The sequence below is a fragment of the Oncorhynchus keta genome, chromosome 15, assembly GCF_023373465.1.
Source record: "Oncorhynchus keta strain PuntledgeMale-10-30-2019 chromosome 15, Oket_V2, whole genome shotgun sequence".
In the NCBI taxonomy this organism is placed as follows: domain Eukaryota; kingdom Metazoa; phylum Chordata; class Actinopteri; order Salmoniformes; family Salmonidae; genus Oncorhynchus; species Oncorhynchus keta.
Window position 1 is genome coordinate 42,457,461 of NC_068435.1, and position 24,199 is coordinate 42,481,659.

Below are 24,199 nucleotides of genomic sequence, written 5' to 3' on the forward strand. Positions count from 1 at the left end.
GAAATTTGTTATAAAACTGCAAAATTATCTCTCCGCCCCATGGCAAAAAATGTTTGCCTGCTTAGTAGAAGGGCTCTGTCCTCGGTTGCAACACTCACTACCGAGTTCCAAACTGGCTCTGGAAGTAACGTCAGCACAAGAAAGGTTAGTCGGGAGCTCCATGAATTGGGTTTCCAAGGTCGAGCAGCCACACACAAGCCTAAGATCACCATGCACAATGCCAGTGGTGTAGAGTTCACCGCAATTGGACTCTGGAGCAGTGGAAACGGGTTCTCTGGAGTGATGAATCATGCTTCACCATCCAACGGACAAATCTGGATTTTTCTGGATGCCAGGAGAACGCTATCTGCCCGAATGCATAGTGCCAACTGTAAGGTTTGGTGGAGGAGGAATAATGTTCTGGGTCTGTTTTTCATGGTTTGGGCTAGGCCCCTTAGTTCCAGTGAAGGGAAATCTTAACGCTACAGCATACAATGACATTCTAGACAATTCTGTACTTCCAACTTTGTGGCAATAGTTTGGGGAAGGCCCTTTCCTGTAACAACAATGCCCCCATGCACAACGTTTTTAAAAGTTAACTTTATAACAGTCACATACAGTATTTTCCCATAAAGTAATTATTTGCAAAGCGGAACCTATGTCTCACAAAATACGGTAGATGGACAACGGACAAAACAGTGACTTACACAGGAAGTAAAGTTTAATCAGAAGGTTTGCTCAGTTTGACAACAATACCACAAAACACTATACTTGTGGATTAGATATTTAATCTTAAATAGATTGATAACGTATTTAAAGTCAAAATGCTGATCAAGGTTAAGGTAAGACCAGCCATTTAATTTGTGGCCATGCACTCTAGTTTACAGACTGTATGGTCGTATTTCACCATCGTCGAGCTAACGTTAGTTGGATTGTAATATTAGACGTAATTTACATGTTATTTATACATATATTTGAGAAATGTATTGATCTCAACAGCGCTAGTTATATATTTGAGAAATGTATTGATCTGAATAGCGCTAGTTATATAGTGGACATTACAGGTTTTGAACCGTCATCCCCGTATAGCTACAATGTTGTAACAACAGCCATGCTAGCTAGCTAACTAGCTAGCTACCTAAAATAACGTTAGTTAGCTAGTTAACGTACTTTTTCTGTTTCAGACTCTCACTGGCAAAGAAATAGAGATCGACATTGAGCCCACAGACAAGGTATGAAACATCATTACTCTGAAGGGCGATTTTAATCTAATGCATTTTATTTCTATGTGTAATATAAGGATCAAGTTGCTCATGTCAGTAATACATTGGAGAGTCATGTCCAGTAGTGATGTGCTTATATCCTCTCTTGTACGTATGAAGGTGGAGAGAATTAAAGAAAGGGTGGAGGAGAAAGAGGGGATTCCACCTCAACAGCAAAGACTAATCTACAGTGGAAAACAAATGTAAGTGATAAACCCTTCCATCACAATCTTGTCATGAAACATCTGCTCCCTTTAACACCAGAAGCACCTGGCCTTTCTGCCTATAAGTAGAACAGTTGTTCCCAAACTTTTGATAGTCCCGTACCCCTTCAAACATTCGACCTCCAGCTGCGTACCCCTCTAGCACCAGGGTCAGCGCACTCTCAAATTTTGTTTTTTTGCCATCGTTGTAAGCCTGCCACACACACACACTATACGATAAATTTATTAAACATAAGAATGAGTGTGAGTTTTTGTCACAACCTGGCTCGTGGGAAGTGACAAAGAGCATATAAAAACTTTTCTTCATTAAAAATGGTTAATAACTCACCACAGGTTAATGAGAAGGGTGTGCTTGAAAGGATGCACATAACTCTGCAATGTTGGGTTGTATTGGAGAGAGTGTCTTAAATCATTTTCCACACACAGTCTGTGCCTGTATTTAGTGTTCATGCTAGTGAGGGCTGAGAATCCACTCTCACATAGGTACGTGGTTGCAAAGGGCATCGGTGTCTGAACAGGGTGATTGCCAAGGCAGGATACTCTGAGCGCAGCCCAATCTACAAATCTGGGAGTGGCTTCTAATTATATTAAATTTCCACAGAACCGCTTGCAATTTCGACGAGGCTCTCTTGTTCAGATGTCAGTAAGTGGACTGGAGGCAGGGCATGAAATGGATAACGAATCCAGTTGTTTGTGTCATCCGTTTTGGGAAAGTACCTGCGTAATTGGGCACCCAACTCACTCAGGTGCTTCGCTATATCACATTTGACATTGTCCGTAAGCATTTGCACACACAAAAATCATAAAATGATGGAAAGACCTGTGTGTTGTCCTTTTTGATGCAGACAGAGAAGAGCTCCAACTTCTTAATCAAAGCCTCAATATCCATGTGTAAATATAACATCAGTTATTTGTTAGTCATGGATATGTTTTAAATTATTCTCTGACGTCCTCGTGAAAAACGTAGGCCTAAAGACAATTTGACACTTCCAGCCAATGAACCATCAGCATTATAACAGTCTAATAAATGCATTTAATATATGCAATCTGAAGAATAATCATTTGGTTGTGTTTATAAAGGTCTTAGCTAACATTAGAATACTAAACAATTATTTCAAAGAGCATAATAGCATTTTCATTAGTTTGTCGAAACTAAGAACACTAGTTCAAGTCCATCACAAATAAGTCCTTCTATAATTTAGTTTTGGCAGGTCTACAGAAACATTGTGGAAATAAGAAAATTTATTTAAACTTTAACAGAATACCATATTTTAAGTTTATTATGTTACTAATCTTGTCTTAGTAGCCAGAGAAATGCTGCCTCCGAGTGGGCATGTGCTGAGTGCATGGACAGCAGATATTCTTTTAAAAAGTGACATTTTGCAATAGAGCTGCACCTCTTGAATTTGGAGTTATTTGACAAACATAAGCGTCATAGAAACTGCACAATATTATCTTTCTGATACTATATAGAAATCAAATCGTTTTACCTGCATGTGATGATTTGAATATAATAAGAATAATAATAATATATGCCATTTAGCAGACGCTTTTATCCAAAGCGACTTACAGTCATGTGTGCATACATTCTACGTATGGGTGGTCCCGGGGATCAAACCCACTACCCTGGCGTTACAAGCGCCATGCTCTACCAACTGAGCTACAGAAGGACCATGAAGTAATGCTTCTTTCCTTGCATCTGTCAATTACAAAATGTGCCCGTCTCTTCATGTGCAATTCGACAACTGATAATATTGTCACTCAGACTGTCAATGTAATCTTGTCTATAGGCTGTGTGAAATTAGTTTAGGTGAAGTTTCGATGGGCCGGCTGTGTAGGCTGACTGGCATCGTTTCTTTCCCCTCGCTCATCATCTTGGATAGAGTCAAGGATGTGTTTGGCATTATTCTAAAGGCCTAATGCAACACGTAGCATGTTTTAGTTGCCCTTACAATAAATATGATTTAATAATAGTTATAGAAAATAAAACAGTCCCGTATCAACCAGCAAAGAGAAAGCACGCGGTCATATTAACATGAGAGCCAACGCTGATTAAATAGGCATAACACAAACTCATCATTACACTGTTCTAAATTAAATCAACCTGTTCACCCTCATCATTTAGTTAGGCCTATTTTAAATTTGATTGTGAAGGGACTGTGCAATTATCGCCCATTCATTCAGTGGGCTGGCATCGTTTGAGTCCCTTGGCTCAACAACTTGGATATTCAAGGATATGTTTGGCATTATTCTAAAGGACCTACTGCAACACGTAGCATGTTTTCCGGTCTAGTAAATAAATCAGTACTGTAACAGCTTCTTTTTTACAGTAAAACGTGAAAGAATGATATACCCGCAAGGAGCACGGTCAATTTAAATTGTTGTGAAGTGCACAATTATTGTCCATTCATTGTTAATTTAGTCAGGAGAGTGACACGCATCAGCACCTGGCTGGGAACCAACGTCTTACTGAGCATTGTCTTGGCAGGTTAAGTTGGGAATACGTGTGAAAAGAAATGTTTGTGATAAAAAAAAGACAAATGAGTAATGTAAAATACAACAGGAAAATGTCAGGGAAGGAGCAGGACATAGCTAGGGTGGGCTGATTTATTTGATTTACAATATCAAACACTGTTGGTTTAGGGTGGTTCTAGTGTTAATCAAGTGGCAGCATTACATCTGGGATGCAACACTTGTTTTATCCGCTCTGACTTAATCCCATCTCTCTCAGGAACGATGAGAAGACAGCTGCGGACTACAAGATCCAGGGAGGCTCAGTGCTGCATCTGGTCCTGGCGCTAAGAGGGGGGCTAGTCTGCCACTGTTCCAGCATACACCTCATCTCCTAGTGGGCAGAGTTTGTCATCGTCACACCATGTTGCAACACAGAGCAGCAATGTGGACGGCTGTAATTGCTCTGTTTTTGTAACCACTGTTGGAATTTAAGCAAGTGGGACACTTGAGTTTTTTTTGGCTTGTGAATAAAAGGTGAAATGTACTGTTTTCCTTTTGAAGTAAATGCATGGCTGCTATTGTACGAGTGTGTCATTTAGCAGTGCCTTTGTGTAAAAACAACTTTCCATATAGGCAGTTATGAACTCTGAACATAATGCATTCGCAATTTGATTTGATAACCTTTAATTACAAATGTCAAGGGCAATGCACACAAACTGAATTCTCTTTCCCGGTACTACACATCGTTCACAGATAAAACAGCAACTCCCACCTCAAAATAAAGTCTATATACACACAGGTGATAATACCTCTGCTCCAAAAGGGGTTCTGAGTGACAGGCACAGGGGAAGAGAGGAGCAGTTGGTAAATAGAGGTAGGGAGGAGGAGAGTACACCAATGGAAGGCATGTACCTTTAAGTATGGATAAGGCGTAGTGTTAGTGGATGCTAATCACACGGCTCAGATTGACGAGAGGGAACTGTAACAGTGAGCCACAACAGTAGGTAGGTAAGTAGTCCCGGAGTGAAAGAAAAGTTGTCGTGGTTGCACGGGTCAAGACTTCAAGGGACTCTCTTAAACGACTATCCCGACAGACGTCTTTCAGGGGGACAGTCTTGGTTGCACAGTTCTCAGGATAGATTTATCTTCTGATTGGACAAGTCCCACGGGGCCAGGCAGACAGCTGCATATTACTATTGTTGGTTGATGTGACACCAAATACACACCAAAGATACTGCCATTAATACTGTTGGTTATGCTATGGGAAATGTAATACCAGTAGTCCAATCAGAAGCTGAAAAGGTCATGGTGACAATGGCTTTTAGGGTGACAGTATCAAGAGTTTATCTACATAAATCCCTGCCAACTGTAGGGGGACATTTTCCACAGTTCTTTATTTAGAAAAATAAAGAGTCATTTGGAAAAACTTCAGGTTGTACTGTAGAATAGTTGATTGACAGAGAATACCCTCTGGATTGACAGGCAGCTGTCAGGTAGAATGGATCCCCACTCCTGGGCCTGGTCGGTTGCCGATCCTTCCATGGTCTGATGGACAGGTTGATTTCAGATGTCATTACCAGGCGGGGCTGGGAAATGAGTCGATCTGCACCGTGTCCTGGCAGACAAAGTCCTGGCTGGTGTAGCACACGCGCACCCTCATTTTCAGACTCACCTGGTTGGGAAGGAAGTGAATGTTTAGCTCATTGTGAGTGTGGCAACCACGGACTGACTGAACGAAGACCCACCTTGTTGGGGTTGTTGAGGAGCACAGTCTGGGTCACCTGACCTAAGCCGTGTGCGGGGATGATGTCACCACTCGGAGCCTTCATCTGTAACTGGACACTCTGAGGCGGATGGGAGTGAGAGACAAAGGTCATGAATAGCCTATAATTAGGGCCCAGGGTTTTTCCTGGTCTGGTCACATGGTCTAGAGACGTCTACTCATAACGTACAAGTTTGGAATACCAAATAAGGTAAGCAAGGTAGCCTGACAAGCGGACCCAAAGACAGACGGACAGACCTTGGGTACTGCTGCTTGCAGGGTGAGGCTGGTGATCTCCCTGTCAGTAGAGTTGGTGGCAGTGAGGGTAATGGTCATGCCCGTGTCTGTCTGTCTGTCAGTCTGTAGTTTCAGTGTCACGCCATTCTTCTCATACACTATAACACTAGGTGGCACTATGGAAACACAAAGAAACATCGGTCACACTGGGCGCCCATGAAATTCAGCACCACAAAACAGACCATCACTAAATACATTATGAAGATGTGGTGCATCTTTCGCATGTGTTCATTCAAGTACATCTTCATAATGTATTTCTGATGGCTTTGTCCATCTCTCTGAAAAGCCCCATCTCCGTTCCTCGTCCACTCTCACTCAGCAGCTCCGTGTCTCACCAGGTGTGACGTCCAGGCCTCCCAGCAGGTCCAGTAAGTCTCCCCCAGCCGTGCTGCTAACAGGGCCTAGCGCTGTGGTGGACAGGGCGGGGCTGGGCTGGGGAGGCTCCCCAGAACCACCTAGCAGGTCCAACAGATCACACACCTTGACAAGGGAAAATGAGGGAAATAAGCCAAATTGAGTTACTTTTGAGAGGTTTCGCTTGAGAAAGGACACTATACGTCAAGTCTATACTTCATATCCAGATAGCTGAACTACCAAAGTTTATTGCAGTCATTTTCATCCCTTACCTGGTTAGCAGGTTCCTGGGGTAATACTACTTCCTGTGTCCGTTTGGTTGGCTCCATCTCTTTGATAGACCCCCCTGCTGATTCTCCATTGGTATGTCCCGGTGAGCTCTTGTCAATCACTGGCATTCTCTCCAGAACGGCAGCCCTGCGAACACAGCTCTCTTAGCAGTGTAATGGGCAAAGCAAAAGTGGCTACCATGACGAAGACCATAATTGAGTCACCGAGGGGCTGCCATTTCCCCTCAGCGTTGTATTCATAGATATAACAATATATGTATACATCATTGGCCATCACTGACAATACACTGAATGCATATGCATATGGACTACCTCATGTGGTCGTATTTCTTAAACAGAGCGTTGTATTCCACTGCCCTCTGCTGGAGTTCCACGTCGATGCAGCTGCCGTAGATGCTGACGATGCTCCTGATGCGACTGCCGGACAGGGCCGAGGAGAGGAAAAGCAGCAGCAAACAAGAGCTATTTTAGTATTCTCTACGTCAGCAATGAGAGTCACAAGTCCCAAGACCCCCACGCAGTGGGCAAAACTGACATACGCAGTTTTCAGTGGCTGCTGTCTAGCGGTTGAAGCTGTGTTCTGAGGGGTGCGAGACAATGATGCTTACTCCACGTTGTGTGTTATGCGTGTGCTGAGTTTCATTGTCGCTGTGAGAGCGAAGCCCCTGGTTGCCGGCGACGACATATGCGACTGTAGAACCGTTTCCAAGGCGTCCAGGACGTCATCCTCTGCCACCTAATGGCAGGACAGAGGACACAACAAGAACCGTCTCGGTTTTATGACAGTTAATATTGTATCATCAATGGGTATTAACCATGCCGGTGTAAAAACGACCACAGCATCCTCCGTCATGTACCTGAACAGGTTCTGTCTCCTCACACTCGCCTCTCAGAAGCAGGTCTCCATACTCCCCAATACACCAGCATGCCACCTGTACCAGGGATTGCTGCACACACAAACCAACAATGTTGCACAGTTCCACAGCTGAGAATAGAGGTGAACCAGGGCATTGAGGTCTTCCGGACTGACAACACAAATCCCATTTCGACAGAGCGTGGCACACAAACACATACACACTAAAGCCATACCACTGAGATGTCTGTAATCAGGGCTCTGTACAGCTTGTGGACCGTGTAGCAGTGGAGTTCTGTGGCTGTGGTGATGAGCTGGATCAGGTTGGGAACCGTCTCGTCCCTCACGTCGCCCCCTGCCTAAACGAGATGGTACTACTGTCAAACACAGGAAAGGTCTCGACTAGTCCAGACGGGGCAAAAAAGTGGCAATGTGTGCGTGGCCACCCAGACAGCTTGGCGTACAGCGGGGTGATATACGTGGGATACATCTTGGGGGTTATTTACAATAGCTGGTCATAGTTAAAACAAGTCGTACGCTAGTTCAAACCAGTCACCAGGTGATTGTGGTGCAGTAGAGTGTCGGTATTTACCGTGGTGAGGACATGCAGGATGGTGTCAATGTGCCAGCGCTGAGAGGGAGCATACCTGACAGAGACACGGAGACAAGAGACTCAGTGGTGTTCAGTGCTGCGGCTCAGACACAAAACACACGACAGTGACACGCAGCGAGGGCAGGCTACTGGCTAGTGTTCAGTGTTCAGTGGTAGAACAGCCCGATGGCAGTGAGACACATACAGACACAGAGAGCAAGACAGAAACACAGTACCACACAACCTGACACAGGGACAGGGAAACATTCACATAGACAGAGATACAAAATGAGACATCCAGATACACAGAGACATTTAAAGCCCCCCTAGACAGGTGACGGGGCCAGCCCAGTACCTCTCTGCAGCGTTGAAGATGCCCGAGGTGGTGTGTGCTCTGAGCTCTGGGGGACAGCTGGAGAGGAAGAGGAGCAGCTCTTTCATCAGAGAGCGGATGTTGACGGCTGACACCAGGGCCAGAGAAAGCTCCAGTGCCCGGCTGAGGGATAAACACGAAGAAGATGGTAACTAGATACTGTTACTCTCTACAGTCATATGCCACACCGTCCATTGTGGCTAACTGGCAGTGCACGCTCAGAAATCAACACAGTACCGTTTGACAGAAGCATCCTGGTCCTTCAGGCAGTCCACTATGGTCCCTCTGTGACGCTGCACTGCATTGTGGTCCGTCTGAACAATCTTCTGTAGGGAAGTCATTGAGATGTACCTGTGCACGAAAAAAAAACGGTTTTAGACATAGAAAGAGAAAAGACGCGTTACATTTGTGTGTGTTTCTGGACGTGTAGAAGGGCTGTGATAGTTTATCAACACAACTGGTGCATGGACACATTTCACGGAACAAACTCTCCTTCTGCAACTATCCTTTCCAAGGTCTCCCTCAATCACGCATCTTCCGCAAACATTTTTAGCTGTGTCCTGCCTGACCGCTCTCCTCTTAAGTTTAAAGGTCTTTGAAATGTATATCTGGTGTAGCGATCTGCGATCACTCTGCATGCGGAGAGAACGGTCACATCTGCAGCTCATCCAAGTCTAGCAGCGTTCCACCAGCCACAGGGAGGACACGCTTTAAGCCTGGGACCAAGACCAGAATAACCTGCTGGGCCAGATAGGCCCCTACGGGAACAATCCCAACAGGAACAGACAGACAAAAAGGAAACACAGAGCGTACAGACAGCCCCACGACCCTGTCTGTCACCGTCAGGCCTCTATCTCAACAATCACAGGAATAGACATTACAGACTGTGTTTAGACGCAATAGAACGCACAGGTTTGTCTGCCTCGGGCAACAATGAGCTTCTAAGCGACAATAAGCTTCTAAGCAATGGGTTAGAAACCATGAAGAAGGACCAAATCAGGACCAGATGAGATAAAAGGGAGAGACAGAGGGAAGGAGGGGGGCACTAACCGGATGTTCCTATCGTTGTTCAGAAGAAACCGCCCCAGGATGTTCACAGCGAGGACCTGTCGCACACACACACACAACAAAACACAACCTAGACATACGGCCTCTGATGTACATCCATGTTAGCTGCATTGGCCTCTACCACCTGTAGCACATTCAAAACGATGTGAACACATACAAACAACAACAACTGACTTGATGATGGTATCACACGCGGCACTTACCCTCAAGCCACTTTCCGATTTGATGTCCATGACCGTGAGAACTGTTTCATACAACACAGCACTGCCTGCGGTCTTACTGCTGTCTGTGTTCGTGGCCACCTGTATAAAGAAGCAGTATATATGGGTTCGCGCCCAGGCTCTGTCCTAACCGGCCGCGACCGGAAGTTCCGTGGGGCGACACACAATTGGCCTAGCGTCGTCCGGGTTAGGGAGGGGTTTGGCCGGTAGGGATATCCTTGTCTCATCGTGCACCAGCGACTCCTGTGGCGGGCCGGGCGCAGTGCGCGCTAACCAAGGTTTCCAGGTGCACGCTGTTTCCTCCGACACATTGGTGCGGCTGGCTTCTGGGTTGGATGCGCGCTGTGTTAAGAAGCAGTGAGGCTTGGTTGGGTTGTGTATCGGAGGACGCATGACTTTCAACCTTCGTCTCTCCCGAGCCCGTACGGGAGTTGTAGCGATGAGACAAGATAGTAGCTAACAATTGGATACCATGAAATTGGGGAGAAAAAGGGGTCAAATTCAACAACAAAAAAAGAAAGGGGAAAAAAAAGAAAAAGTATATAAATATTGAATCATAAACTGGGAGGTTTGAGCCCTGAATGCTGATTGGCAGACAGACAGTGCTATATCAGATTGCATACCACGGGTATGAAAAAATAATTATTTTTTTACTGCTCTAATTACATTAGCGACCAGTTTATAATAGCAATAAGGCACCCCTGGGGTTTGTGGTATATGGCCAATATACCACGGCTGAGGGCTGTGTCTAGGCACTCCGCGTTGCGTCGTACAGTAGAGCAACCCTTAGCCGTGGTATATTGGCGATATACCACACCACCTCGGGCCTTTATTGCTTAAATAGAATCATTTCAACAACAACAACCCTGCAAGACTATTTACTGGTGAAAATCCTGCCGTGTAAATCCTTGTGTGTGGTTTCATTACTGTACCTGGGCCAGCAGGTCATTCACGGCATCACTAGCTGTTTCGTTATTACGACCCAGGATCCTCAGCAACCGAAGAATGCGCACCTAGTGATGGATAGGCAGAAAGAGAAATACACTATATATATACGCAAAAGTATGTGGGCGCCACTTCAAATAGTGGATTCGGCTATTTCAGCTGTTGCTGACAGGTGAATAAAATCTAGCACACAGCCATGCAATCTCCAATAGACAAACATTGGCAGTAGAATGGCCTCGCTGAAGAGCTCAGTGACTTTCAACGTGGCAGCGTCATAGGATGCCACCTTTCCAACAAGTCAGTTCGTCAAATGTCTGCCCAGGTCAAGTGCTGTTATTGTGAAGTGGAAACATAGAGGAGCAACAACAGCTAAACCGCAAGGAGGTAGGTCACACAAGCTCACAGAACACGACCGCCGAGTGCTGAAGCGCCTAGCGTGTAAAACCCATCTGTCCTCGGTTGCAACACTCCCTACCGAGTCCCAAACTGCCTCTTGAAACTATGTCAGCACAATAACCGTGTGTCGGGAGCTTCATGAAATGGGTTTCCATGGCCGAGCAGCCACAAACAATCCTAAGAGCACCATGCGCAGCAATGCCAAGTGTCGGCTGGAGTGGTGTAAAGCTCGCTGCCATTGGACTATGGAGCAGTGGAAACGCATTCTCTGGAGTGATGAATCACACTTCACCATCTGGCAGTGCGATGGACGAATGTGGGTTTGGTGGATGCCAGGAGAAATGTACCTGCCCAAATACATGGTGCTAAAGTTTGGTGGAGGAGGAATAATGGTCTGGGGAAGTTTTTCATAGTTCAGACTCGGCCCCTTAGTTCCAGGGTTGCTGTAGTGTACAGCATACAATGACATTCTAGACGATTCTGTGCTTCCAAATTTGTGGCAACAGTTTGGGGAAGGCCTTTTCCTGTAACAACATGACAATGTCCCTGTGCACAAAGCAAGGTCCATCCAGAAATGGTTTGTCGAGATCGGCTGTGGAAGAACTTGACTGGCCTGCACAGAGCCCTGACCTCAACCCCATCGAACACCTTTGGGCAGAATTGGAAAGCCGACTGCGAGCCAGACCTAATCGACCAACATCAGTTACTGACCTCACTAATGCTCTTGTGGCTGAATGGAAGCAAGTCCCAGCAGCAATGTTCCAACATCTAGTGGAAAGCCTTCCCAGAAGAGTGGAGGCTGTCATAGCAGCAAAGAGGGGACCAACTCCATATTAATCCCCATGATTTTGGAACGAGATGTTTGAAGAGCAGGTGTCCATATACATTTGGTCATGTAGTGCATGCATGTTCAGTCACAAAAGTGACTCCAATTCACCTGGTAAAATAAATTATTTAAAAAACACTGACCTGTAGGAAGGGGTCACTGATACCAGCCACGTTGTGTTCTGGAGAGTAACCAGACATCACCAGGCCTTTCATTATCTGGACCAGCTCCGGCACCGCCTAGACCAAACACACACACAGAGTCAAAATCACTGATCATCATCTAAGGACGTGGGAGAATGTGCCATTTTTCACAAGTATCGATTTGGCATTTGTTACAGCGTATAACCAAATCTATCATTTTCAAGGGGCTGAAATGTAATGTCTCAAGTTGAGTGGATGTACTGGAATGGGGTGAGATGAGCTGTGTGAGTGTGTGTATGTGCATTTTACCTTGCGAAACTGCTCTAGTGTTTCTGGGTTGCGCTCACACAGCTCAGTGATCAGAACCACAGCTCCATGTAACACCCCTGCAATCAGACCAAACCACGAGGGGAATAATTGCCACACGGACACTGTTTAGTAAGCTAAAACATACATAGTAATGGCTAATCTGTCAAAATACAAGACTACGTACTATACTCAAATGTAACAGACTGTGAAACAGTTAGGCACAGGAAGATTGACAGAAAGGAGCAGACAGTGAACAGCCGGTAATATAAGAAGAGCAAAACAAATGACGACAGACTCACCGTGGTTCTTTTCAGAGAGCAGGGATCGAGATGCAGGGGTAAACAGCTCTCCTAGTTCTGGTACTTTCCTCACAATGTGCACCGCACAAAGAGCAGCCTGAAATGTCAGTGTCATCGCGATCAGCTTCATAACAAAGATAACCTTCAATGTCAGCGCATCACTTTACGTCTCACCCTCAGCTCAGTCTGCATGACGGTTTCCCTTAGTCTGTTGCAATGCAGTGTTTTACAGTAGTGCTCAAGATGGATTGGTTTGGGTTTCTGCATTACCAAGGTCAGCCATGAAGGCGTGATGAAAGGAGTGGCATTGTGTGTGTGTGTGTGTGTGTCTACAGAGACTGCTCACCTTCTTTTTGATGTAGGAGTTAGAGGCTCTGAGGAGGCGGTCGATCTCTGGGGCCAGGTCTCGACACATCTCAGCTGATCCCATACAGCCCAGAGTACACAGAGCCAGAGACTGGACATACTGACTGCTGTGGGACAGGTCACTGAGATGGGGGTTTAATGAGAATTCATCAATTGCTTTGTGCTCAGGTAGAGGTTACTAGACCACTAGTTCAATGTTTATGTATGGCAACATTGATCGTACACAGACTAGACATGATCATGGAACTGTATGAGAATGCTGTCTGACTGTCTCAGCGTTTCGTCCGTCTGTCCGTCTGTGTCAGCATTCCGTCCGTCTGTCTGACTATGTTAGCGTTCCATCCGACTGTCTCAGCGTTCCGTCCGTCCGGCTGACCGTCTCAGCGTTCCGTCCGTCCGGCTGACCGTCTCAGCGTTCCGTCCGTCCGGCTGACCGTCTCAGCGTTCCGTCCGTCTGGCTGACCGTCTCAGCGTTCCGTCCGTCTGTCTGACCGTGTCAGCGTTCCTTCCGTCTGTCTGACCGTGTCAGCGTTCCTTCCGTCTGTCTGACCGTGTCAGCGTTCCGTCCTTCCGATCTGTCTCAGCGTTCCGTCCTTCCGACCGTCTCAGCGTTCCTTCCGTCTGTCTGACCGTGTCAGCGTTCCGTCCGTCTGTCTGACCGTGTCAGCGTTCCTTCCGTCTGTCTGACCGTGTCAGCGTTCCTTCCGTCTGTCTGACCGTGTCAGCGTTCCGTCCGTCTGACCGTGTCAGCGTTCCGTCCGTCTGACCGTGTCAGCGTTCCGTCCGTCTGACCGTGTCAGCGTTCCGTCCGTCTGACCGTGTCAGCGTTCCGTCCGTCTGACCGTGTCAGCGTTCCGTCCGTCTGTCCGTCTGACCGTGTCAGCGTTCCGTCCGTCTGTCTGTCTGACCGTGCCAGCGTTCCGTCCGTCTGTCTGACCGTGCCAGCGTTCCGTCTGTCTGGCTGACCGTCTCAGCGTTCCGTCTGTCTGTCTGACCGTGTCAGCGTTCCGTCCGCCCGTCTGTCTGACCGTGTCAGCGTTCCGTCCGCCCGTCTGTCTGACCGTCTCAGCGTTCCGTCCGTCCGGCTGACCGTCTCAGCGTTCCGTCCGTCCGGCTGACCGTCTCAGCGTTCCGTCCGTCTGTCTGACCGTGTCAGCGTTCCGTCCGTCTGTCTGACCGTGTCAGCGTTCCTTCCGTCTGTCTGACCGTGTCAGCGTTCCTTCCGTCTGTCTGACCGTGTCAGCGTTCCTTCCGTCTGTCTGACCGTGTCAGCGTTCCGTCCGTCTGTCTGACCGTGTCAGCGTTCCTTCCGTCCGTCTGACCGTGTCAGCGTTCCGTCCGTCTGTCTGACCGTGTCAGCGTTCCGTCCGTCTGTCTGACCGTGTCAGCGTTCCGTCCGTCTGTCTGACCGTGCCAGCGTTCCGTCCGTCTGTCTGACCGTGTCAGCGTTCCGTCCGTCTGTCTGTCTGACCGTGTCAGCGTTCCGTCCGTCTGTCTGACCGTGTCAGCGTTCCGTCCGTCTGTCTGACCGTGTCAGCGTTCCGTCCGTCTGTCTGACCGTGTCAGCGTTCCGTCCGTCTGTCTGACCGTGTCAGCGTTCCGTCCGTCTGTCTGACCGTTCAGCGTCCGTCCGCCCGTCTGTCTGACCGTCCCGGTCAGCGTTCCGTCCGTCCGTCTGGCGTGTCAGCGTTCCGTCCGTCCGTCTGTCGGCTCAGCGTTCCGTCCGCCCGTCTGTCTGACCGGCTCAGCGTTCCGTCCGTCCGTCTGTCCGAGCGTTCAGCGTTCCGTCCGGCTCAGCGTTCCGTCCGTCCGTCCGGCTCAGCGTTCCGTCCGTCCGTCCGGCTCAGCGTTCCGTCCGTCCGTCCGGCTCAGCGTTCCGTCCGTCCGTCCGGCTCAGCGTTCCGTCCGTCCGTCCGGCTCAGCGTTCCGTCCGTCCGTCCGGCTCAGCGTTCCGTCCGTCCGTCCGGCTCAGCGTTCCGTCCGTCCGGCTCAGCGTTCCGTCCGTCCGTCCGGCTCAGCGTTCCGTCCGTCCGTCCGTCCGGCTCAGCGTTCCGTCCGTCCGTCCGTCCGGCTCAGCGTTCCGTCCGTCCGTCCGTCCGGCTCAGCGTTCCGTCCGTCCGGCTCAGCGTTCCGTCCGTCCGGCTCAGCGTTCCGTCCGTCCGGCTCAGCGTTCCGTCCGTCCGGCTCAGCGTTCCGTCCGTCCGGCTCAGCGTTCCGTCCGTCCGACTCAGCGTTCCGTCCGTCCGACTCAGCGTTCCGTCCGTCCGACTCAGCGTTCCGTCCGTCCGACTCAGCGTTCCGTCCGCCCGGCTCAGCGTTCCGTCCGCCCGGCTCAGCGTTCCGTCCGTCCGGCTCAGCGTTCCGTCCGTCCGGCTCAGCGTTCCGTCCGTCCGACTCAGCGTTCCGTCCGTCCGACTCAGCGTTCCGTCCGTCCGACTCAGCGTTCCGTCCGTCCGACTCAGCGTTCCGTCCGTCCGACTCAGCGTTCCGTCCGTCCGACTCAGCGTTCCGTCCGTCCGACTCAGCGTTCCGTCCGTCCGACTCAGCGTTCCGTCCGTCCGACTCAGCGTTCCGTCCGTCCGACTCAGCGTTCCGTCCGCCCGACTCAGCGTTCCGTCCGCCCGACTCAGCGTTCCGTCCGCCCGACTCAGCGTTCCGTCCGCCCGACTCAGCGTTCCGTCCGCCCGACTCAGCGTTCCGTCCGCCCATCTCAGCGTTCGTTCCGTCTGACTTTTTCATGTCTCTCTGATTGTCATAGTCCCAGCATCCGTTCCGTCCAACCGTCCTAGCATTCCGCCCGTCCGGCTCAGCGTTCCGTCCGTCCGGCTCAGCGTTCCGTCCGTCCGAATCAGCGTTCAGTCCACCCGTCCCAGCGTTCGTTCCGTCCGCCCGTCTCAGCGTTCGTTCCGTCTGACTTTTTCATGTCTCTCTGATTGTCATAGTCCCAGCATCCGTTCCGTCCAACCGTCCTAGCATTCCGCCCGTCCGGCTCAGCGTTCCGTCCGTCCGGCTCAGCGTTCCGTCCGTCCGAATCAGCGTTCAGTCCACCCGTCCCAGCGTTCGTTCCGTCCGCCCGTCTCAGCGTTCGTTCCGTCTGACTTTTTCAGAGTCATGTCTCTCTGATTGTCATAGTTACGTCGGTCTGTCTTATACAAGTTTCAAGATTTGTTTTCACGTTCACAAGTACAGTGAAATGCCTTTCTTGCTAGCTCTTTCCCAACAATGCAGTAATCACTTCAAATTTTCATACTCCCAATTTCATGGTAAAATTGCTGATAAAACTGTCCTTACTTCTTGATGGAGTTAGTGATGAGAAGGCTAGCATCCTGCTTCTCGTCTAGAAGCATCATGGCACCCAGGTACCCAACACGCTTCTCATTGTACCGAGGGCTGGCAATCAGACGCACACACTCCATCTGAGATCAGAGAGGGAGTTGGGGAGTTGTTTGGATACAAATATAGTAAATATACCAACACTACAGACATCTTAAGAGACACTTTTCATTACCTGACCGAAGTGGGCGGGGTAACCCAGCATGTGCACATACAGCAGCTTTGCCAGATTGTGAGAGCGCGTCCCATTGTCAGCCTGTCTGAACTGCGCCCGGATTGCAGCACACTCCCTCTGGATCACACCACGCTCCTCTCCCTGTGTACGGGCTCCTCTGATCACCCTGATCATCTCCTGCAGGCGCACAGACGGAGACATGGCTCCTGTGTGTATGTGTTTGTGTGGGACAGAAAGAGGTAGGTTTCAGAATTAGAGATGTTCAACAGACATACAAAAAGACCCACACATACTAACCTGAATAAGAAAATGCATTGACTATCGGTGCACGTAGGACAACAAAGCAGGTAAAACAACTAATAAGTTATTCATGAGCACCTGTAAAATCATTAACATTTACTGTACAGTCATTTGAATATAGAGATAATACTCCTTAAGTGCAGAGGTTGTTAATAAATTACAATGAAAAGTGAAACACGAAACAACCATGTACAACCATAAACCTTACAAGATACAGGCAGCCGTGACGTCAATATTATCTTGATACAATGTATCGAATGAATTCACCTAGCATTGCTAGCCACAACACACCGCAGCAATTGCCAAGACATGCAGTTCATTAGGCGATCTACTTTTACAACATGTTTAGGGTAAACCCTACCAAAGCGATGTCAACTATGCATTTGTTTAGCCAATTAATGCTCGATAACCTCGGATTACATGGGAGCTCGATGCTAGTCGCTTACCTTCAGAAAGTGAAAACGCCCCTAGAAAAGAACCAAGCCGTTTCTGTGCTCAATTGACAGCGATGTTGTCAACATTAATTAAACTCTTCCCTCAGAAATGAATGGGCAACTAAAACTACTCGGCGTCTATCTTGGATGGACGCCTAACTGTACGGTCCCCAAGCTTCATGTGAAAACCATAATGGCAGCATCACTTCCGCCATCTGATCTCTGACTAGGCTTGAACTCCGCCCCTTAGGAAAACTGTAGGCGATCTACGTGGAGGTCGGTGTCCTTGACAACAGGTGGAAGATGGATGAGGTGGGGGTGCAGTTACTGATGGTGCATGGTCAGATAGAGAAGTGATCACCGGAATAATTACAATGAAGGTAAATTACAATGAAGGTAAATGGTCAGTCTCCTTTACAGTTATTTTCATACATAAAATGTGTGTGCCGTGTGTATATATATTTCAGTGTGTGCAAGAGCAGTGAGATGATTGTGATTTTTTTTTTAAAGTTTAAAAGCGTGCAAGCACGGACTTTTCCCGTCTGCTTCCCTGCCACTGCAGACATGTCAAAATATTCAATAAACACATTAATGTGGTGTGGGCCAAGAGCTCTATTACATCATGTTGTTTCAAAACAGTGGTGACACATCATATATTGCATAGTGTGATAACATGAAAGTAGTGCTGATTATCTAGGGCCTGTCCTGACTGTTCTGCAGCCCTAGGCAAGACAGAAGAAATGCCTTCTATGATTGGTTCGGACGGGACAACAACAAACAATCATCTGTGGATGTGGAAATCAAGGCAAGTCTGGACAGGACCAAATAAAGACGTCGGCGTCGGGCCATGCTTACTGAGGTGTAGCCTACAGTGTCGCCTGAAAAACAAGCGGTTAGCTCTATTAGTCCTGATTCCTGTGACTATTCAATTTGGCTATTTAAGCTCTGCATATCAGCTACCCGACTTTATCAGGAGTTATCCTGAACCTATTTGCAATGTGTACACAATGGGAAATCAGAAGATTTTTCCTTTTGACCATGATCAGCTCGTAAAAAAAATGGACAGATGGACTTGAACCCACTGATCATGACAATTTACCCCACAGGGTGAATCTCCTGGACAGCAGTTGGGAGCAGCCTCTTTAGGATACGTTGTTTGCTAACATGTCAGCACATTTTTTATTTGATTGGGCGCCATTTAGGTTCGGCTATTTGATCGGAGAAACATGCACGATGTAAAAAGTGTCATTCTTGTCATACATTTTATCTCCAGCCTGTAGGCTACAAAAAGGCCACATACTCTTTCTACCATATGGTACATCCAGTGGGGAATGTAGAATTAATTTCTTCCCAGTACGGAACCAAGCGCATGCACCAACATTTACATACACAATCCCTATTAATTCAATAGGATCCATGTGGGCCTAGTCGTACATCCATCCACTTGCAACATATGAGGTGAATGGAAAAAGACATCTGTTCCACAAAATGCCAAATTTGGCTGATGTTTCAGGTCAGAATTTATGCAATCCACTGGTGCATTTCAGTGTCGGCCATTCATCTCTGCCTTGGCAAAATTGGACTGTTCTCGTAGAACAACATCGCATTGGAGAGTAGTCTATACCACCCATTTTCAAGTCCATTCGCTCATTTTTCATGACTCTGACATGCAGTAATGATAAAAGGTGATGTAATGGCCTGAAGTTCTTGACATTTTGCCATAACTATTGCGAATGTTTTACCCTGGCTATATCTGCGACATACTTTTTGATAGATTATTTTTGGGACTCTCCAACATCACCCTGGAGAGGAGCACTGGGAATGGACAAGCAAAATATTTTGCTCATCTGCCTTTGACCAAGTGGGCACTGCTTATCACAGGGTGGCATCAGTGCTCACCTAAAAAGCCCATATGCCACTGGTTGAGAGAAATTGTCATTGTTTTGGGGCACAATTATGTGAGGTTTTATGTGTTGTTGGGAGGTGCATCTTGGTCAGTTTAGCTCAGAAAATGCTGCCCTCGTTAATCATCTTGGTCAGTTTAGCAACAGGCGGGAACCTACTCCTGCCTAATGAGGAGTAGGCCCTGTGAATATCATATGGAAAGTTAAGAAATGTCCTCTGGAGCATATATGTGCCCACATAAATGGAGCAGAGGTAATTGTGTTTGTGGGAGGATTCTAATGTGAACTAAACTACCAGTATGGGGTTTCCCAGCATCACAAGGAGGCTGTATGATTGGGCATGTTCATTTTCACATCGAGAGGTAATATTGTCATGGAGCCGAGCTGCCTGTTTGTTGTTACATTGCAAACTGGGTAACAAAGCATGTGAGTTTCAGTGGCAGTTCACAGTGAGGGATTACTTCTATTTTAAATGACTGTGTGTTTGTATTGATTTTGTAGAATACAAGAGGGTAATGAAACTCGAAAGTAAGTGTCAGGTAATAGCTAGAGCTCAGCACCACTGTAATACCAAAAATGCCAATCAATGCTAAATGTGTACAACCAAACAAAAATACATTATTATTAATCAATTATTTCCATTATTACATTCAGTGCATGGGTCATGCTCGCTCTCGAAAACTAGGCAGCATTCTGCCTTCTCACTACAGTTCTCAGACATTAACGTCATCCGCGACTGCCTTATGTGAACTATAATTCCGACGCGGAGGTGAAATAATCATCTCTTGCGCTACAGCTTTTGAAACATATGGCATTATCTTTCATCAGGGAGATGCAGTTTTGCACAGATCCATACATCAATGGGTGCTTCCATCCAACGAAACTTCTGCTACACTTCCCGAGTTACGTTTACAGACAGGTGTTCTGAGCATGCTGAATAGCTACTAGACGAGGTCGACCTCGTCTTCCATTTTCCGTAAACAAGCGCTGTAACATGGATATAGGGCCGTGTGGGAACCCTAACAAGGTGCATCAATTTAACCCTTTTTTGTATGATTATTTCTCGCTGATATGAAAGATAAACATCCTTGTGCTTATTAAATGTTCAGATTGAGCGTCCGGGATCATAACAAAACTCCCCCTCCAGAAGAGTCCTTTGTCCAATGACTCTTATGTGTAATGTAATGGAACTGAGCGTCATGATCAAGGGCTAGTGGGTCATGCTAGTTCTCTTGCAAGAGTGAAAAATAAATTCTTGAACATCAATGCATAATGACAAGTTGTGGGAGAGAGAACTTTAAAGTGGCTTTATCATCACATAAAACGATGTGATCATTCAGGAGTTTTCCATACACCTGCCCTCTACAATACAGTATGTTGAAGAAGACTCCATAAAATATATTACACTCATGTATAACCATAACATAAGCCAATGAAAAGGGGTGATAACAAAAGAAATACAGTAAAACCAAAACATTTAGGGAATTACAATTTATTTGGTGTCTTGTGGTAGACATGTTAATACCACTCTTAAACGTAAGAACAACTTTGCCACAACTAACAACAGATACCAAAATAAAAAATAAGACAAAACAAAATGTACCCCCCAAAAATAATCGATTGGGACCACAAGGGGTACATGTTTTGATTTCTGCACTACACAGCTGATTCAAATTATTTTAAAAAACTTGGTGATAAGTTGATTATTTGAATCAGCTGTGTAGTGCTAGGGCAAAAAAACAAAATGTGCACACCTTGGGTTCTTGAGGACTGAGTTAGGGAAACCTGTCCTACGGGAAGTGATCGTTACATCTGAATATCTAAAAAAAAAAACATTTATCCGTCCAATATTGACATTGCACCTCAGATTCCTGGGAATGGGATGTAGAGTTGCACTGAGGCAGATGTGTAAAGTCTTAAAGCCAGTCAACATTTAAGAGAGAGCCCAGTGCTATAGCATATAGTGTATCTGTCCATCTTTTGAAATCTCCCCCTCTCTCTCGGTACCCCATTACTAAATGTCTGTGTATCGGTCTGTGCCATTGTTCATTCAGATGGGTCCAATGCCTTCCCCAGTAGTAGTAGTACTTCTTCTCCCTGTTCCGATCACTCATTCTGTACGTTTCTGCTTTCACCAATGTCTGGGTGCACCACCACACAGAACTTTTGGCACACGTGGGTTATCTTTCTTGGGTGGGATAAGGAAGTGAGGAGATACAAAGAGAGCGAAAGAGCAGTGGTGTGTATTCATGGATGCCAAGGGAAGCCAGGCTTCCTCCAAAAATTGACAACAAAAAAAATGAATAAAATACTTCCAATAATATTTTCTTTCATCTCTGTGTTTCATAATTGTCCTTAAATTCGCAAGAGGCTGAATGTATATCACCGGAGAAAGCATCTGAACGAACAAACTCTGTCTCTGTATGTGTAGGCCATTTATCGGATGCTGTCTGGTCCAAAAGAGTATGACATTGTTGCTGCCCATAGCATTGAATGCAAAGGAAGCCAGCGAGCATTTGGCCTCCCTTGATAGAAAAAAAGTATAAAATAATTAAGTGAGCTCAACTGTGAATGGTCCTGGTGCACCAAAAACAAAACGTTTCAAGGGAAGCCCGTTTGGATTTGGTGTCACTCCTATCAAATCGCAATCGAGAGCATACGTCATTGACAGAAACAACTTGAATTATTGCATCTCATTGTGTTGTTGTCCTCAAGGGGCTAGCTAGCTAGCGAATATTTGCCCTCTCCTAAATTAGCCATGGATGGAGATAGGGATTTGGGCTCGTGGTTTTACTTAATTCTCTCTACTGGCCAATGATTATAATGGCAATTCTTATCCAACCATTGCATCCCTGGCCCAAGAGGATGGAAGTTCAATATGTAGCTAGATGTAGAAGGTTAATGATAACTAGCCAACGTTGCCCATGAGCGGAAGTTAGGATACCTGGCTAAAATGCTTGCTCGCTAGCCTAAGACAACAAAAAAATACAATTGTGTACTGTATGACAGAGTGATAAACCCCTTTGTCAACATGAAAGAGAGGAGGATGGCATTGGCGTTTCTCTACAAGTCAGGCGAGTCAGAAACATGGACAGTCACATCATATTTAGCGTACATAGATTGGACTAAATCGTTTTTTGGTGTCTTTTAGTTGTCACTGTATTAGATTAAACATTGGTGATTTGATGATGTTGAGATGTTGAAGTTGAAATGGTGCTGGAATAGTGGAGGCAGCTCCTGTTTGCTTTGTGACTTGCGGTAACTCTCTGTGGTTCTAAATCAACAGCTCTTCAGTAGTCCGAAAATGTCGTAAACATTAACTTGCTTGACCATGCTGTAACCACTAGGCTACCTGCCGCCCCAACGTTACCTTGCTTGACCCTGCTGTAGGTCATGTAACTGTTTGTTACATGCAAAATGCTTTGTGGACTTCACCGGTTTTGCACTCCGGTTTTGTGTTTAAATAAAAGGTGTGGTTTAATTTAGTCTGCCCACTGTGTCTTCTTATTGTCTCGGCCTTCAGGCCTATATATCACGGTCGCAAGGCATATGAACTAACAGATTATAGAACAAACAACACAATTATCACAACACATAGGTTGTAATATGGCCTTTTTAAAAAAAAAATTTTTTAACTTCCCCATTGATTTTACCCACACACTGCTAGTGGGAAAGAGCGAAAAATAAGAGATTTAATATCAATTAAACTGTTATGAGCTACTTCACTAGGTCCTCAAGTTTTTCCTGACCAGGGAGAACTCGGGGGTCCTAGTAATGAGACTCATCAGTATTGAATATGGTTTTCATACCCATGAAGGTGTTGAAGCATTGGGGCTTGTTGTCCCAGTAGACACCCAGGAAGTAGACAGGGACTCCAGATGATGTCCAGGCCGATACCACACACCACCGGCTCAGAGTACAGCGAGAAGACAAGCAGGAAGGCCCAGAACAGCAGGTAGATGACTGGCCACACCAGGCTCACCCGATGACAGGACAGCCAACAATCTATACACCGGGGTAGGCAAATAGATTCAGCTGCAGGCCGATTTTTGTCAGAGCGGATGGTTGGGGTCCGGAACATAATGATAATAATTTGTACATGGAAAGTTATCTCCCACAGGCAGCCTGTTGCAGACCCCTGCTATACGCAATATTGTACGTCAATTAATTAATTAATCTATACATCTAACACACAAACATTCCATTTTTTGTATTTTGTATTTTTTTTACCTTTATTTAACCAGGCAAGTCAGTTAAGAACACATTCTTATTTTCAATGACGGCCTGGGAACAGTGGGTTAACTGCCTGTTCAGGGGCAGAACGACAGATTTTGTACCTTGTCAGCTCGGGGGTTTGAACTCGCAACCTTCCGGTTACTAGTCCAACGCTCTAACCACTAGGCTAATTGTAATACAAACAAAAGTACAGAGTACAATTGAACAATGCACAGAGAACACAACACGTGCTTTGAACATGATGGCATCGTGCATGTGTCAGCGTGTACTTGTCATAAAACAAGAGTAGACCCATTACTCAATACTGTCCTGACCGCAGTCAGGATGAGGAAACCAAGATTGAACTCTTTGGCCTAAATGCAAAGGGGATGTTTTTCAGTGGCAGGGACTGGGAGACGAGTCAGGATCGAGGCAAAGATGAACGGAGCAAAGTACAGAGAGATCCTTCATGAAAACCTACTCCAGAGCACACAGGACCTCAGACTGGGGCGAATGTTCACCTTCCAACAGGACAACGACCCTAAGCACACAGCCAAGACAACGCAGGAGTGGCTTTGGGATAAGTCTCAATGTCCTTGAGTGGCCCAGCCAGAGCCCGGACTTGAACCCGATCTAACATCTCTGGAGAAACTTGAAAATAGTTGTGCAGCAACGCTCCCCATCCAACCTGACAGAGCTTGTGAGGATCTGCAGAGAAGAATGGGATAAACTCCCCAAATACAGGTGTGCCAAGCTTGTAGCGTCATACCCAAGAAGACTTGAGGCTGTAATCGCTGCCAAATATGCTTCAACAAAGTACTGAGG

The 24,199-nt window shown here is 46.7% G+C and overlaps 2 protein-coding genes across 4 annotated transcripts in view; one reads left to right on the forward strand and one right to left on the reverse strand.

The window, feature by feature from the left end:
* The first annotated feature begins 665 nt into the window (after positions 1 to 665).
* On the forward strand, positions 666 to 4,463 carry nedd8l (NEDD8 ubiquitin like modifier, like). Its single transcript, XM_035788747.2, has 4 exons — positions 666 to 821; positions 1,164 to 1,211; positions 1,362 to 1,444; positions 4,197 to 4,463. The coding sequence occupies exons 1-4, from the start codon at positions 804 to 806 to the stop codon at positions 4,312 to 4,314; spliced, it is 267 nt and encodes an 88-aa protein (XP_035644640.1). The 5' UTR covers positions 666 to 803; the 3' UTR covers positions 4,315 to 4,463.
* Positions 4,464 to 4,586: 123 nt separating this feature from the next.
* The window catches only part of ap1g2 (adaptor related protein complex 1 subunit gamma 2), a 29,355-nt gene continuing 9,742 nt past the window's right edge, over positions 4,587 to 24,199 (reverse strand). For 2 of the 3 annotated variants that reach the window (XM_035788744.2, XM_035788745.2), the window contains 21 exons: positions 16,522 to 16,727; positions 16,305 to 16,429; positions 12,994 to 13,135; positions 12,648 to 12,744; positions 12,349 to 12,425; positions 12,040 to 12,135; positions 10,662 to 10,742; positions 9,712 to 9,810; positions 9,491 to 9,546; positions 8,678 to 8,791; positions 8,423 to 8,563; positions 8,068 to 8,122; positions 7,712 to 7,834; positions 7,480 to 7,569; positions 7,231 to 7,358; positions 6,935 to 7,039; positions 6,605 to 6,749; positions 6,314 to 6,458; positions 5,940 to 6,094; positions 5,665 to 5,763; positions 4,587 to 5,591 (listed from right to left, as the gene is read on the reverse strand). In XM_035788744.2, the coding sequence (XP_035644637.1) occupies positions 5,493 to 5,591; positions 5,665 to 5,763; positions 5,940 to 6,094; positions 6,314 to 6,458; positions 6,605 to 6,749; positions 6,935 to 7,039; positions 7,231 to 7,358; positions 7,480 to 7,569; positions 7,712 to 7,834; positions 8,068 to 8,122; positions 8,423 to 8,563; positions 8,678 to 8,791; positions 9,491 to 9,546; positions 9,712 to 9,810; positions 10,662 to 10,742; positions 12,040 to 12,135; positions 12,349 to 12,425; positions 12,648 to 12,744; positions 12,994 to 13,135; positions 16,305 to 16,429; positions 16,522 to 16,727 (2,378 nt within the window). In that variant the 3' untranslated portion in view covers positions 4,587 to 5,492. Of the gene's footprint in view, positions 5,592 to 5,664; positions 5,764 to 5,939; positions 6,095 to 6,313; positions 6,459 to 6,604; positions 6,750 to 6,934; positions 7,040 to 7,230; positions 7,359 to 7,479; positions 7,570 to 7,711; positions 7,835 to 8,067; positions 8,123 to 8,422; positions 8,564 to 8,677; positions 8,792 to 9,490; positions 9,547 to 9,711; positions 9,811 to 10,661; positions 10,743 to 12,039; positions 12,136 to 12,348; positions 12,426 to 12,647; positions 12,745 to 12,993; positions 13,136 to 16,304; positions 16,430 to 16,521; positions 16,728 to 17,267; positions 17,489 to 24,199 lie in introns of those variants that run through there. The other variant, XM_035788746.2, reaches the window with a different exon arrangement.

Bases quoted from the DNA above. Each gene is read 5' to 3' on its own strand.
- nedd8l (XM_035788747.2), top strand. The intron at 1,212-1,361 runs GTATGAAACATC...GTACGTATGAAG, and splicing joins ACATTGAGCCCACAGACAAG to GTGGAGAGAATTAAAGAAAG. The intron at 1,445-4,196 runs GTAAGTGATAAA...CATCTCTCTCAG, and splicing joins ATCTACAGTGGAAAACAAAT to GAACGATGAGAAGACAGCTG.